General features: G+C 38.6%; 1 protein-coding gene across 1 annotated transcript; it reads right to left on the reverse strand.

Moving 5' to 3' along the window:
• Positions 1-1,021: 1,021 nt before the first annotated feature.
• ric3a (RIC3 acetylcholine receptor chaperone a) lies at positions 1,022-5,436 on the reverse strand. Its single transcript, XM_058089121.2, has 6 exons — positions 5,240-5,436; positions 4,590-4,804; positions 4,440-4,506; positions 4,269-4,365; positions 3,784-3,935; positions 1,022-1,945 (listed from the first exon to the last, which is right to left on the reverse strand). Exons 1-6 carry the CDS (start codon positions 5,376-5,378, stop codon positions 1,224-1,226), a joined length of 1,392 nt encoding a protein of 463 aa, XP_057945104.2. The 5' UTR covers positions 5,379-5,436; the 3' UTR covers positions 1,022-1,223.
• Between the last annotated feature and the right edge of the window lie 10,019 nt (positions 5,437-15,455).

A 15,455-nucleotide genomic window follows, 5' to 3' on the forward strand; every position in this document is an offset into this window, starting at 1 on the left:
GGCCTGATACCAGACAAACCATGTGATAACCTATAAATACAACTTGTACACCGACTACTAGTATAGTATAGTTTCCTTTCTATAGTATTGTTCCTTGATAGGATTTACTGTCATAAAAATGGTTGCTAAAATGTGAGGGGGTCCACTTTTCGGAGAAACTGTACATCCGGGTGTCAATGAGAAGTGAGTCTTGGTGATAGTATGTATAAATATGGACATACTTTGTTGATATTTATTGAGGTATTTATTGTCAATACCTCAATAAATATTTCAAATACAGTAAAGTCTCGTTATATCGATATCGGTTATATCGAAGTACTGCTTATTACGATACTATTTTCATTTCCCGGCAAATTTCTAGTTTTTTATGATATAATTAGTTCCGTTAGTACGATACCCGGTTATTATGACAATCCGGTTACTACGATGTCCTTTTCATCTCCCGCCAGCCAATTTGGTCTGCTTATATCGATACAAAAGCAGCTTAAATCAATCTTTGCTTAAGGATTTCAATACCAAAAAAGAACACGGCGAACGGCTGCTTCCAGTCAACTTTATTTTTCACACTTCCACCACCAGAGCGCAGCACACACACCGATTCCCGCACTTCCTGGTTCACAGGTCATGCTCAACCCGCCCCACATAGCTGGCCAAACACATGCCTGCAACAGAAGAACCAACTGACATAGCATACACACCTATTCCAACGAAGACACAAGCGTACAAATACATGTATTTAATTGTGTGGTATTCAGATATCTTTTTATCGCTTGCAATAATCACTGTTTTTCATATGTACATGCTGGCGTTCGTGGTTTCTCTTGTGTGTATAGATTCTATACAGACGAGAGAAACCACGAACGCAGTTGGTTCTTCTGTTGCAGGCATGTGTTTGGCCAGCTATGTGGGGCGGGTTGAGCATGACCTGTGAACCAGGAAGTGCGGGAATCGGTGTGTGTGCTGTGCTCTGGTGGTGGAAGTGTGAAAAATAAAGTTGACTGGAAGCAGCCGTTCGCCGTGTTTTTTTTTGGTATTGAAATCCTTAAGCAAAGATTGATTTAAGCTGCTCGACATTGTTCTATACTATAGAACAATGTCGAGTCCATTATTGCCCACTTTTAATGCAGTTCGACGCAGGATCGGATATATTGACAGTCCGGTTATATCGATATTTTTTCAGACTCCCGACAATATCGATATAACGAGACTTTACTGTATGTCCTTTACGTCTCTCTCCTGTTCCGCATCCTCAACCCACTGACTTCTTTGAGACTATCAATGTGGACGTTCATTTGACTCCCCACAGACACTAACGTGAACAAACCCTCTGCTAGTTCCTCCTCCGCTTCTTCCTCAGGGTCGGTGCATCCTGCACTGCTAAACTGAAGACTCTCCGCCTCCGTCACTGGATCCTCCTCGTCCTCCTCCTCCTCCTCTTCTTCCACCTCTGTTCCTTCATCTTCTTCATCCACATCCTCCTCCTTCTCTAGTTCCTCCTCCTCTTCATAGGTGTCCTCCTTAGGGTAGTGAAAAACATCTTTGTGGTCGTTAAAGCTAATGTGCTTCTTGCCCGCATCGAGGTATTGGAGCTGGTTGCTGACTTCAAGACCTAATCGCTCCTGCTTTGGGTCTGAATCAGGCTGGCATACATGCGGACTCAACAAAAGTCTTTTCTCAGCCTCGGCTTCCTCCTCCTCCTCTTCCTCTTCCTCTTCTTCTTTCTCTGTATCATCCTCCACATCTTCAAGATCTTCATCTTCGTCCTCCTCATCTTCCTCATGTACTATGGAGAGCTTCCTTGCTACAATCTCTTCCTCCTCCTGCTCCATCCTCTCTGCCAGGGCCTCCGCTGTGGGCTGGTTGGTTCGCTCCTCCGTGGCTACACTGTTCATTTCATATTTATAATCGGGTACATGGTACTCGGGGTATGTCTCCTCTGGGTAGCCTGGAAGGGAGTGGAACAAAAAAACAAATAGTAATGTCAGCAGTCTTAAAAGGCTAAAAAATTGTAAAATAAAATTAGGTATTTCGGCTGCACGGCGGATGAGTGGTTAGCACGCAGACCTCACAGCTAGGAGTTCAATTCCACCCTCGGCCATCTCTGTGTGGAGTTTGCATGTTCTCCCCGTGCATGTGTGGGTTTTCTACGGGTACTCCGGTTTCCTCCCACTTTCCAAAAACATGCTAGGTTAATTGGTGATTCCAAATTGTCCATAGGTATGAATGTGAGTGTGAATGGTTGTTTGTCTATATGTGCCCTGTGATTGGCTGGTGACCAGTCCAGGGTGCACCCGCCTCTCGCCAGGAGACAGCTGGGATAGGCTCCAGCACCCCCGCGACCGTTGTGAGGATAAGCGGTAGAAAATGAATGAATGAAAATTGTATTTTTGTAAGTATGTCTCCTTTAATACAACATAATTTCATTGGATTTTTATTTAGGAATTTATTCACAGTAACTGGTCTTACTTTTTGAGAGTAAGGATTATTTCACTCCTGTTAATAATTTTTGTAATGATTATTTTGTTATGACAAAATGTTTAAAATAAATATCGCACTTTTTATAATACACATTAGTTAGCAACATGTGTACAATTGTACAGCAACACATCTAGTAGCGATGCTAACAAGGCTAACTAGCCAGGTAGTTAGCAACCATCTTGGTGGTTGGATGTTTAAAACACACGACAAGATACAACACCATAATATGGACCAAACGGCATCTAACATTAAAAACAAGTGACCATAAGAAAGTTACTCACGATTATAGATGCACAAAGCTATTTATAGCATCAACTTGAAGTCTGTGTGGATACAACAACTTTCTAAGCTACTGTGACACATTCAGGTGCCCGACCAGCGTAGTAATCCTGAGTCACATTTGCATACATGTCAACTTGAAAGAACCAAAATAGAACAGGTATCACCAAAGAGTCTATTATACAGTATGTATTTTTTTTATTTTATTTCAGATACTATTAAGAAGGAGGTAGAAGTTATTTGAAACACTTTGGACACTTCATACTCAACAAACATGGCTTCAGGTCAAATATCTGAAGGGATACATGATTGCTAATCAAAACATCAGGAATGTACACAAATAAAGGATGTGTGATATACAGTACAAACTATTATATAAAAAAAAACTGACTACTAAAGAGTGTGTGAACAACCCTTCTTTTTTTGTGGTTAATTTGCATGTCAAATATTTGTTGACATGTTTTTGTTTGGTGCCATGTTGTCTGGATCGCTGCTTAAAAAAAAATCATCAAAAAAAATCATCAAAGTCTTAGATTGACTTCACTGTTGCCATCTTGATTTGTGACAATTTGAAGTTTTTTTTTTGGTCATCATCATTATTGCACGGTTTGATAATATAGTAAATTATCATGAAAGTCTGTAGTTTGTTAATTACATGTGGTTACTGGTGAACATTGGCCTACAGAACAGAGATCTCCTTTAGATTAAGGTACATTTGTGGCTCTATATGACTTTGGATGAGAACTGCAGAACTGTTCAGGGTTGTCATAGCTGTCATCGAGACCTTGAACCTAACTTTTATGAGTGCATGTGCAAATCTCAACCCAACTGTCACATTTTAGTGCTGATCTGTGAATGTGAAAGAGTGTAAAGTAAGTGACAAACTAACAAACATGAAACGAGGTTAAGAGAGGTGGCCATCTGCTTCACACAATCCGGCTGTGTGTGTTTGTGTGTGTGTGTGTGTGTGTGTGTGTGAGAGAGAGAGAGAGAGAGAGAGAGAGAGCGAGAGGCAGAGGACTGTACCTTCCCAATCAGCACCGTAAGGGACTTCCTCAGCCTCCATCTCTGGGGAGGCGCCCTCCAGCCGACCTTCTTGCATGAGCTGTGTGATCTCTCTCAGCTGCCTGAGGAGCTTCTCTTCTTTCTTTGTTGGCGTTGCTTTACTTTTCCTTCGTCTGCCACAGGAGGGCAGCAGAGGTGCAAAACAGAGCCATCACTGAATGCATGCCACTGGGTTTAATACTTGCAGTAATTAATTACAATTAAAGATATATATTCTCATTTTCCATATTACAACCTCAAAAACAACTGCATAGGAGAAATGCTGCATGCTTATAGGACAAAACGGAGGGCTCCATCTTTAAAGATGGAATGAAAACATACATTTTTCTATGTCCCTGATTGAGTGATTGCAGCATTTCCCCGTGACATTTGTTTTATGGTGTATAAATCATTTCTGTATTTGTCGTTGCTGTTCGTTTGCCCGTATCGGCCACCTTACAACTCACCTCCCGGACGCATGACTGTTTCCTGCAACTATCCTCTCCATCATCCTTTCTGTCTGACGTAATCTTTCCTGCAGTCTGGCAAACTCTTCATGGTGTGCTTTAATGTTTGTTACATGAGAAAACAATATTGACATGTAATCTAACTTTAGAAACTTTCACTTCAGTACTTACTGATATTCCTCCCCACAGTGGTCATACTGTACTTTCCTGATTTCGCACTCTTGCCCTTGCAAGTCAACTGCCAACATAAAAACAATTAGAATTAAACACCCATCTCATCAATCGGGAATTACCTTTTTGGGATAAAGTTGGTATAATTACCTTGTAAATTATATAGAGGATATAAAGAAGAATCCCAAATCCATATATGGGTATGACTTGGGCCATCAGGTTGTACTTTTTGCCACGCCCAGTGCCTTTGATTCTGGCACTGGCCTCCATGCTGTATGTCAGGGCGTGTAAAGGGTCCACAGCCCACTGCTCTGGGTCATCTGACAATACCTGATGCATCCCTGGGGGGTAGAACCCAGGGCCAACTACCAAAGACAAAGAATGGTTGAAATTAGAGTACTGCACATATTCAAAAAATATTCCAAATATATTCCAAATAAATGGCCTCTCTTAACTGATAACTAGTTATGTATAATGCTATTATTATGAACAATAATGATGGTTTGCATCATATGTATGCAGTATATAACAATAATAATGATGATAACTCATTGTGTATAAATACAGTACTTGTTATAGTTATTGTAGAATATGTTATTTGTAGAATTAATATTTAAAACTGAAAACATATGGGCTTTCATGCCCATAAAAAAATATTACAGAACCTATTGAGTTTTATGTAACATCATGTTGCTCATTATGATGACCTAACTCATTCAACTGTGTCATGTAACAGCTGGCAGCAGCACTAATAACAACACTGAAGGTGGATGGAGAATGTTGTGATAAAATGTCCTTACCGTGCGGTTGCCCCATTTCCTGTTTGGCTCTGGGTAAAAACATCCTGGGCAAGAAGAGAGACACGCAGAGGACGGAACATGATATCAAAGTAACCTTCTGACAGGTAGTGATGGACATGTTGCCTCGCTGGACCGCCATGCATTGATTTCACTTGAACAGTATAGCCAATGTACGCAGCTGTCATCTCTCATCCGGTGACGTCCTGCTCAGATTAGAAGAGATTATATGAGCGGCCTTCAAAGGCTGTTTGGCATATTATTGACTAATCCCCAAAGAGGGACGCTGCTGTCAATCTTGAAAGGGATGCTGCTCACATACAGCCTGGGATTTTTGATATAAAATCTGACAAAATGATCTTTTCATTAAAATGGAAAATGGCTTTTATAAATTGTATGACAGCATTTAAGTTACCACTTTTATTTATCTTCAAATATATTAAATAAATGGCTGTTGTGTTGATATTAAATGTTTTTTTTTTCACTACATATGAGATTGATTGTGATTTTCAGTACAAGCACGAGAATATCCTTTAACCAGTGAATGCAGCACGGGAACTAGTGCTTCTCACACTCCACCAGCAGATGGCAGTGCAGGCTCAGATACAAACCAAAGTCATTCAGCGTCGCTATTGTTGCTGCTGTCACTTTTAGTAGGTTTATATATGTATATTCAAAGCTAACAGAAGGCTACATTTTAAATTAAAAGTTAAACACAAATATGAACACGCTTTGGAAGTCACAGCTGACGCAAGTGCCAAATCCCATAACTCATTTACTCCTCATTGTGTGTAAATGATTGTTGTTTTGTTCAGTTAAGTGAAGTATTCCTAGTAGTGACAAATATACAGTGGTATGAAAAACTGTTTGCTTCCTTCCTGATTTCTTTTTTTTGTTACAGAGCATCCAACAAAGTTAAAGGCAATCTATTATACTTTTTCCACTTTTCTGACCTATAAATCTTGTGTTAGCGTGTTAAACTATGCCAAAGTTTCAGCTAATGAGGTTCGCAATTTGGAAGTGAGCCCTAGTTTCAGAGAGTTTTTTGTAACACCGACTCCCTGTGATGTCACAGTGAGCCGGATTTCCTTATATGGGCATGTCCGAGTACAAATTGTAGGCTTGGCCTCTCCCTGCGCTGCTGTTTGTTGAAGATTTCACCCTGTTAGCATGGAGTGATGGCTTCTGGGAAATATTTGAACTGGTCTAAAGAGGCAAACATCAGGCAGAAGTGGTTGGAGTTTCAGATTCCCAACCAGCAAGAGAAAAATATGGGACATGGGTTTTGTGAACATGGCTGAAGCTGGACAATCCGCCAAACTGAAGTCCAATGCCTTTCCTACATAACTTGTTCATGTTGAAGAGTCAGAATTGCAAGGTTTTTGTAACAATTTATCAGTGTTTATGTTGTGTAAGTAAGCGGTTGTTTGTGTAGCATTATAGAGTGTGCGTACAGGGAGCGTCCATGCATTCAAATTACTGGAGTTGCTAATAGCCTTTTCTACCACAATCAGTGGGTCTATATGACTTTTTTTTTAACTCGGGTAGTCTCACAAAAAACGTGTAACGACCACATTTCTGCTACCAATGTGCCAAGATTGCCTACATTCAATAAACGAGGACCTACGTTACCACTCTTTGAGTTCATAAATGGTAAGTCAGGGGTCTCCAGTAGTTCCCCAAAGGGTTTATTCATTTATTATCAGCAAAGTAAGGACTTTGACTAGGCCACTACAAAGCCGTCCTTTGTTTTTCTTCAAACATTCAAAGGTGGACTGGCTGGAGTGGTTTGGATCATTGTCCTGCTGCAGAACCCAAGTTCCTTTCAGTGTGAGGTCACCAACAAATGGCCGGACACACAGCAAGTCTTCCAGGTCCTGAAACAACAAAACTGCCCTATCAAACTACCACCACCATATTTTACTGTTACTGTTGATGTTCTTTTCTGAAAGGCGTCGTTACTTCTACTGGGACACACACCTTCTGAGCTTTTGTCTCAGCAGACCAAATACTTGGGAATCATCAAGATGTTTTCTGGCTAAATTGAGACAAGCCTGAAAGGGGACCTGCAGTTTTTTTTATTTTTCCCGTCATTCACAATCCTAATGTGAAACATGAACACATAATTATTTCCCTTTTCTGTGCAGAGTTAATATCAGATAGCTTACAATGCTGTCATTGGGATACACCTATTTTGACTATGAAGGCCTCTAATATGTAATAGTTGTGGTATTTTGCCGTATTTTGATAATTTAAAACACGACCAAAACTTCTTTTCTTGGCGCATTGATACACATGCTTATGCTAGTTTGCTCAATAACGGCATCATAGATACAGTAACAACATCTACGTTGTCCACTCTGATTGGGATGGCTGTGTCTTCCAGCACAAGATGTGTACTCCAGTTCTCAGGTAAAAAATGCTGACTACAAACGAGCATCTTGTTGAGTCTTTGTAGAGAAATTGAGAGCTAGGTATTCACTCTTCCGTCTGTGAATGATGCTGAGAGTAGACCTTTTCTTCTTTAATAATAAAAAGTTTCATTTAAAAAAATGCAGTTTGTGTTCAGTTGTGTTGTCATTGACTTATATTTAATTTTGTTTGATGATCTGAATCATTGAAGTGTGACAAACATGCAGAAAAATAAGAAATCAGGATCGGGGCAACCACTTTTTCACACCATTAACAATTGTGCATATACTGAACTTTTTGTGAATAGTATAAAGGCTAAACGCATAGAAACCCTAACAATTGCAATAGCCTTTCAGCCTTTCAGCCTTTCAGCCTTACATTTTCAACCATTCTTGGCATTGCTCCAATAGTCTTTGGACATTTTTAAGGATACAGCACCCCTGCCTTGTCCTTTAATTTAAGCCTAAGTGCACAAAGGTCAAGTAGATGGGGACCTTAGGGACTTATTAGCAATAACCAGGGCAGGGATAATAACTCCCACATGTATATTTCAAAGAATACCTGAAGGTGTTTGGAATACCGATTAAAAGTGAAAACCTATAGAATTGCATGATTTGGTAAAATAATATTACTGTATTCACACAAATATAATATAAACTTGATTTTTCATGACCTATTTATGGGAAAATTATTTCAAAATTCATCATATTTTTCTGTAAATTACAGTATGTTTCTGAAGACTGCTTTAATGATTCTTTAAATTAGTATCATAACTCGTCCATTATTGTTTGCTTACTTGTGAACCAAAATAAAAAGACCAAAGGTTATTATGCAGTTAATAATGTATGTATTAAGTAAAGAATTACATTTGTGACTTATGATGTGACGAGACCTAAACATTCCAAAATAAAATGCTGGTTGCTGCGTTGATTATGTTTTTATATCCTGATATTTTAAGTGTGATTACGTTAGTGTGCTAATATGTAAGCATTGTTTCAAACGTCTTAAAGTGTCGTCTAACAAAGCTATGGGCTGCTTTTGTTACGGCATCATGATCTAAAAATGACTAAAATCTAAAATCTGACTATTGATGATTTCAAAGTATCAAGCTAATTCTACAATTTTACGCTAGGCTGTGATGCATTCACTGCTCAGTTCCATTTTGTTACATTTGAAATTTACGATTTAAGAAATGTAAGAAAACAAAAATAAGAAATTTTTGATAATAAAGTCTATTCATTCTTGAAACGACTTTATTTATAATTTACGTATTGAGAAAATATGTAATAATTTCATGAGAATAACTTCGTAATATTACGTGCCATTTGTCATACATGTCAGAGAGAAAAACACGTACATTTAAATGTATCACTTTTTGTCTCAAAATTTACGATTTATTCTCAAACTCTCAGATTATGGATTTTTTTCCAATGTGGCCCTAATATTCCATTGTAGAAAAACTGAAGTGACCAGTGGTGTTACGTTAGCTCGCTTACCTTAGCATTGCTTGAAAATGGTAAGAAATATGAAGATCTAAGTGACTGTGGTGGGGAAAAGTTGCTGTTATTAAAATAATACAGAGGCATCAAGGCATTTTACTGTGTGATTAAATTATATCATAAAATCCGTGTTATTTGCCACTAAGCCTGAAGTAAGATTATTGTTGACTGACATATATTATTGGCTTATATTAGTATAACAGTATTTTCTGAATTTTTTTTGATGACACGTGAGTGTCCGTGGTCGTGGTCTTTCCAAGTTTCTCCTTTGGACTGAAATTCACTCCTGCCTATATCAGCACTGATAGATATCAGTATCGATAATGAAGTGCTGGGCGATATCTAATATTGTTTTAAAAAAAAAGCAATATCGAGCATCTCTAGTGAGGAGGCTAAACTAATAATAACTGGTCCAGTCACTCTCCATAGCAATGAATTGCATATCAAGATCAATATTGTATGAGCCAGTAGATTATAGGGCTGGCTGTGACATAGACGCACTATTCTAGTAATAATAATAATATTACAAGAAAGACGCTCAACTCTATTGCTGTGTTATTTCTGCGGTGAAGGGAGATTTCATTTCGCTCAAGCAAAGCTTTGCTGACCATTTTAATCTTGGACCGTGAACTGCTGACCTTCATGTGACAGCTTCATTTGCTGACCACAAGGCAGAGGGGCCAGGCCAGAGTTCTAAACACTGGTTCAAAACTCTTCATTTAAACTCAGCTGAATAATAAAAGGATTATTTTTAAGTCTTGTCGTGAATTTTGTGCAAGTGTTATTTTTGCTCCGGGTTTGTATGTCCGTTTTTTTGTTGCTGCCGGTTATTACAACTGTTTTTTTGTTTAATTTTTCCATTTTTATTTTATATTTTGTTCCTACAATGTACCGTCCACGGGGCCATTAAAAATGAGGTCCACTTTGAGCATCCCTGGTTTATATATTTCACAGACAGGGGGAGTGTTAACAAATGAGTGAGTTTGTTCATTCATTTTCTACCGCTTTTCCTCACAAGGGTCGGGGGGGGGGGGTGCTGGAGCCTATCCCAGCTGTCTTCGGGCAAGAAGCGGGGTACACCCTGGACTGGTTGCCAGCCAATCACAGGGCACATATAGACAAACAACCATTCACACTCACATTCATACCTATGGACAATTTGGAGTCACCAATTAACCTAGCATGTTTTTGGAATGTGGGAGGAAACCGGAGTACCCGGAGAAAACCCACACATGCAAACTCCACACAGAGATGGCCGAGGGTGGAATTGAACCCTGGTCTCCTCGCTGCGTGCTAACCACTCAACCACGGTGCGGCCGCGAAAGAATCACTTCCTCGATATTTTTTTTATGCACACAAGAGACTCACATGAGAAACAAAAAATACATATTTTCGTGTATGAATTGATGACATTTACATCACAGAGAATAGTCATCTTTCCTGCATCGATGCAGTATCCATCTGATAACTTGCGAGCTGGAGCCTATCACAGCTGACTCATTTGATTGCCAGTCAATCACAAACACCAATAGAAACACAACATAATGTTGCTTTAAAATGCATGTGATATAAAGTTCAGCAATAGTGATGAAATTTCAGTGGTAGCTGCCATGGATGAACGTTATTGGCCATGCCATACTGCCACTATAAGCTTTTAATCCCAGGAAACAAATATGCATTTGTGTGCCCTCGCTGGATGAATGGATTATAGATTATCACTGCCAGGCAGCATATGATGCCAACAAAGATTATTGCAGTATGTGGAATAAAGCAGATACCTCTGTTTTGGGGAAGAAAAAAAAATTGGCGACAAGAACAAGTTGAAAGTAAGTTGGTCACGCTGCAGTGTTTGATGCAGAAGGGATTTTTATACACCATCACAGGATTTCAATTCTAAGCTTTCATTTAAAAGCTTTCACAAAAATATGTACTGTAATTTACCCTTTAGGAATTGCAGTCATTTTCTGTACATTTTGCAGTTTTTAGGAGTTTAATAGCACATTTTGAATGCATATATATATATATATATATATATATATATATATATATAGAATATTCTGTGACTGACTGGCCAACTCAGTCATTAAGGATCAGATGAACACATGCAATTGGGAATCAGTTCCCTCTGCTATCGGAGCATTCTGGGGATAAAACCAGACATAGGATATACTGTATTTATAGTATATAACCTATAATATATACAGTGTATGTCAATGGTTAGAAAGCCCATTATATTTAAATGTTTATACAATTGTTTACATGTTTATGTTGTTTTTCATCAAGTTTATGATTTTGCACTTGATTCAATGGTCCTTACTTCCTCTGAGATGCAGAGACAGAGCTGTTAATTACTTCATGTCAGCATACATTGTTACCAATTTATAACCAGCCACCAAGATGCTTTGTTTCCATGTGATATACCCTAACGTCATCCCTCATTTACCACGGTTGATTGGTTCCACACCTAACCGTGATAAGTGAATTTTTGCAAAGCAGTATTCCGTCTTCATAAATTGAATATGTTTGTAGTTAGAGCATAGAAACCAAGTTTATGACCTTCTAAATACAGATATAAAAAATGTATTCGAACCTTCTAGACATGAAATCACATCCATTCACCTTTACACTTATATTGCTTAATATGCTGTGGTAAACATAAAAGACAGAAAATAAGCAATTTGAGACAAAAAAAATCTCAAAAAATGTCTCATCATTGTAACATTACTGACACCGAGTGATTAGTATAGATTACCAAATCAACAGCATGTATTTGAATGTCTCTTTTGAATGCCTTATAATCACATTTTCATCATTTACTAATTTTTATACTAAAATGATTCAGTTTGGCCAGAAATACATAAACTCTGTTTAAATATGCAAGTTTTTTGACTAATAGAAGGCCATCGTCAACCGCAAAACAGCACTGATTTATTAATATATTTGGAAAAAACAAGCGAAGCTGAGAAATTTGAAGTGCAAAGAGGCGAGGGTTCCAGTTCCATTGATGGAATTAGAACTAGTGCATGTAAACAGGGACTTGACATACGTACATGAGTAAAAATGGAAGAGGCCGATTGATTTGGGGAATTTGACTAATGTAGTTTATGTAATCATAATGAGTATCCAATAGAGAATACTTTTCACTTAATGGGGATACAAGTGAAGGCAGCAAGACAACAAACGGGCAGCAAGTGATGGATGCCCCAAAACTCTGGCAGTATGGAGCTGTCTTCACTGAACATGACTGGCAGTCAATGAGTTAATAAATGGAACGTGTTTGTAGTTCAAGCATAGAAAACCTGTTTATGACTAAAAACAGTTTTAACATTGTTAGAATCCCGTAGACATGAAATAACACGCAATATTTTGAGGCAGGATTAGTGGAGGAAAATGAACGGATGGATATTGTGTATAATCTGAAAAAATAAGACATTTTAAGACATAAATAAGACTTGTGGTCGTGTGTGTGTGGTAATAATTGTCTCCAGCCTGTCCAGTTTGAAATTCAAAGTGCCAAAAGATGACTGTATTTCTACTACCTAGTGGAGGTTTATATGTACATGCAAAACAACATCTCTCTAAGTTAAGTCAGAGCTTTTCTTCCTGTCACTCTCACATACACACACACACACAGCAGTAACCTGGAGAGATACAGCTGCAACACAGAGACCTGCTGTCATTAAATAACAAAGAAATATGATAAATCAGCTGATATTGAAAAAAATTGGGGTTAATACCGCACTGCTGATGTCTGAGTGACGAAAACGTTCATTGTTGATGCCACTCAGGTACGCTGAATGCACTCTACACGTTGCGTTCCATATTGTTAATACCAGCTCTCGCCCTTTAGCTATTTACCCAGCTTCTCTCCTATCAAGCCTTTAATGACTTAATTATTCTTCATTGGACTCGATTAAAACACATTAGACGGCGCGGCTTCAAAAATCAACTATTGCTGCAACTGCATAACACAAGAGAGACAGTCAATTGCAGCCTGCCTTCTATTGTGTACTTGGAATAAATGAGATTGTGTTATTCATTGGATCAAAGTCTGACCTCTCTGATTATTATGCTAACAGCAAAATATAGCATTGACTTTTATAAAGCGCTCAAGCACCTCCAGTCGAGAGAGGAATGGATTCACATATGTGGCAATCAGCGCACCTTCCCCAAACAAAATTACTTTTTAGAAATAGAAATCGTTTTCTTTCCCTCTTCATGCAGGTGATTTGTTGTGCAATGTCACCTTACTCAACAGTAGCACATCAGGTTTACATCATTTTTTACCCCCCCCCCCCACTCCTCTCCATGCCTCTATCTAAATCAGCCAATTTATTTCCAAATTGCATGTCGCGTGTAGGTGCAAGGGCTTATGGAACTATATTAAATCAATATACTCCTATAGTAGATATTTTGAGAGGCTTTAATTTGTTCCTCTTTTTGATGCTATGAAGGACACACTGTCACAAAATATGAACCTTGTGCGCTGATGGGAAAAATATGGTTGCAAAAAGTGAATGAGATGGATTAATGGGCTAAAAAAATGCTTTATGGTATCCAGACCTTGACAGTTTTTTTTTTTTACTTGTATGGTTGCCTGTCAGCACTCTGCACTCTCTCTGTAATTTATGAGCATCAGCAGGACAGACCCTGTCACCAAGGAATGCCATTTAAATTTGTCTTGCCTTTGTGGACAATCAGGAATAAAAACTCATAAACCAAAGTCATAGCATGTATGTTTTTTGTGGAGAACTTAAATGGGAGTTCAAGAAGTCAAGGAAGGAAAACCACCGGTACTATATTGTATTTACGTCCTGGCCACTACCTTAGATACATTTTTACATAAGCTCTGCTTCCTCCTTCCTTTACAGACATGTTGAATTGAGCATATGGAATCATGTGATGTTATTAATATACATTTGTTAAGCTTTTCAGAAATTAACTCAACTAAAACTGAACCTAATCTAATGACATCCAGTACAAGAACAGTGTCAGTGTAATTAATACAATTTACAAATGCACAATTCTACAAAACTACAATAATAAACATTTTCACAGTGTCAATCAAAACTCAGCGTTAAAATAAAGTGGTGCACTCTAACCAAGGCATGTTTTCCCATAGAAAATAATGTAAATCCATATAATCTGCTCCAGACACCCACAGATTTGAACACAAATTTTTTTTAGAGACTATAAATATAGTTTTACATGCAGAAAATAATACAAAAATAAAAATGAATAGACAACTGAACATTAAAATCACGGTTACAGAGTTTTGCAAAAAAGGGAAGGAGATCAGATTATGTTAGCTTTTATTTAAACTAGTTTAATTTTGTTTTAATGCACTAATGGCACAAAAAATATGTTCAGTAAAGTATGTTACAGAAATCCATATCAAACAAAATACCACAGTTCCAGAAACAATCACCATCTAACTTGTTGTTTAATATACACCATTAAAAAAAAAAAAAAAACAACTGCTGCCGGCAATTACATCGTGGAAGTAATAATGAAATAATGCCTTATGAGGTGTCTGTTGATATGTGCTGTGTATGACTCTGAATACCGCCAACATTCTATCGTAAATTTTAATGCTTATGTTTTTTGGAAGGAGAAATGGTTATGGATGTGGGATGAGACAGGCAGAGACACCGAGTGTGCACCCTTGAACCGTGAACCAGAGTGGATGTATGCACCTGCCTATGCCCCACCAACGAGGTGTGGCCAGCGCACTTTGTAAATTTCGTGAGCAACGCAGTCTGGCGCAGTGCTGCGCACCCACGCCTCAGTGACGTGTCTGCACTGTGTGCCTGTCAGCCAATTTACCACTGTGTTGGGTGCGCTTTGCCTGCGCCAAGAATAGACCAAGTCGAAGTTGGCGAGCTTGTTTTGTCACGAAATTGTCACTGCGCTAAGAATACATACTTCGTATCACATGATGTTGCTGTTTGTGGTTGGCTGAAAAATTTGAACCCATTAGTTGGCATCATACTGTCAGCTGCCATCTTTGATCTGATGGGACAATTAATACAAAAATCTACATGCTGGTTACATTGAAATTGGATCTTTCAGGGCACCTCTGGGGTGCGCCAAGCTGAAAATATGGACACCTACCCCTGGTGCGCCGCTGGTCACAGCCATTCATTGTCTCCTATGTGTTTGCTTGCTATGCGTTGGCGATAAGTTTTGCCAGTTGCAGTTGTTTGTCACATCCTGTGTGTGGCGCCCATAAAGGAGAGCCCAGCCACCTAGTTGCAATCAATCAACTTCTCACAGATTCTTTATGTGACAGGGGCACTTTTTTGTTT

The sequence above is a fragment of the Doryrhamphus excisus genome, linkage group LG13 (genome assembly GCF_037039965.1).
Source record: "Doryrhamphus excisus strain RoL-2023G ecotype Guam linkage group LG13, RoL_Dexc_Guam_v1.1, whole genome shotgun sequence".
Lineage (NCBI taxonomy): Eukaryota > Metazoa > Chordata > Actinopteri > Syngnathiformes > Syngnathidae > Doryrhamphus > Doryrhamphus excisus.

Coding starts and splice junctions, on each gene's coding strand:
- ric3a (XM_058089121.2), bottom strand. CDS start 5,378: ATGGCGGTCCAGCGAGGCAACATGTCCATCACTACCTGTCAGAAGGTT. Junction 4,805..5,239: donor GGAAATGGGGCAACCGCACG/GTAAGGACATTT, acceptor TGTCTTTGGTAG/TTGGCCCTGGGTTCTACCCC. Junction 4,507..4,589: donor TCCTCTATATAATTTACAAG/GTAATTATACCA, acceptor TTATGTTGGCAG/TTGACTTGCAAGGGCAAGAG.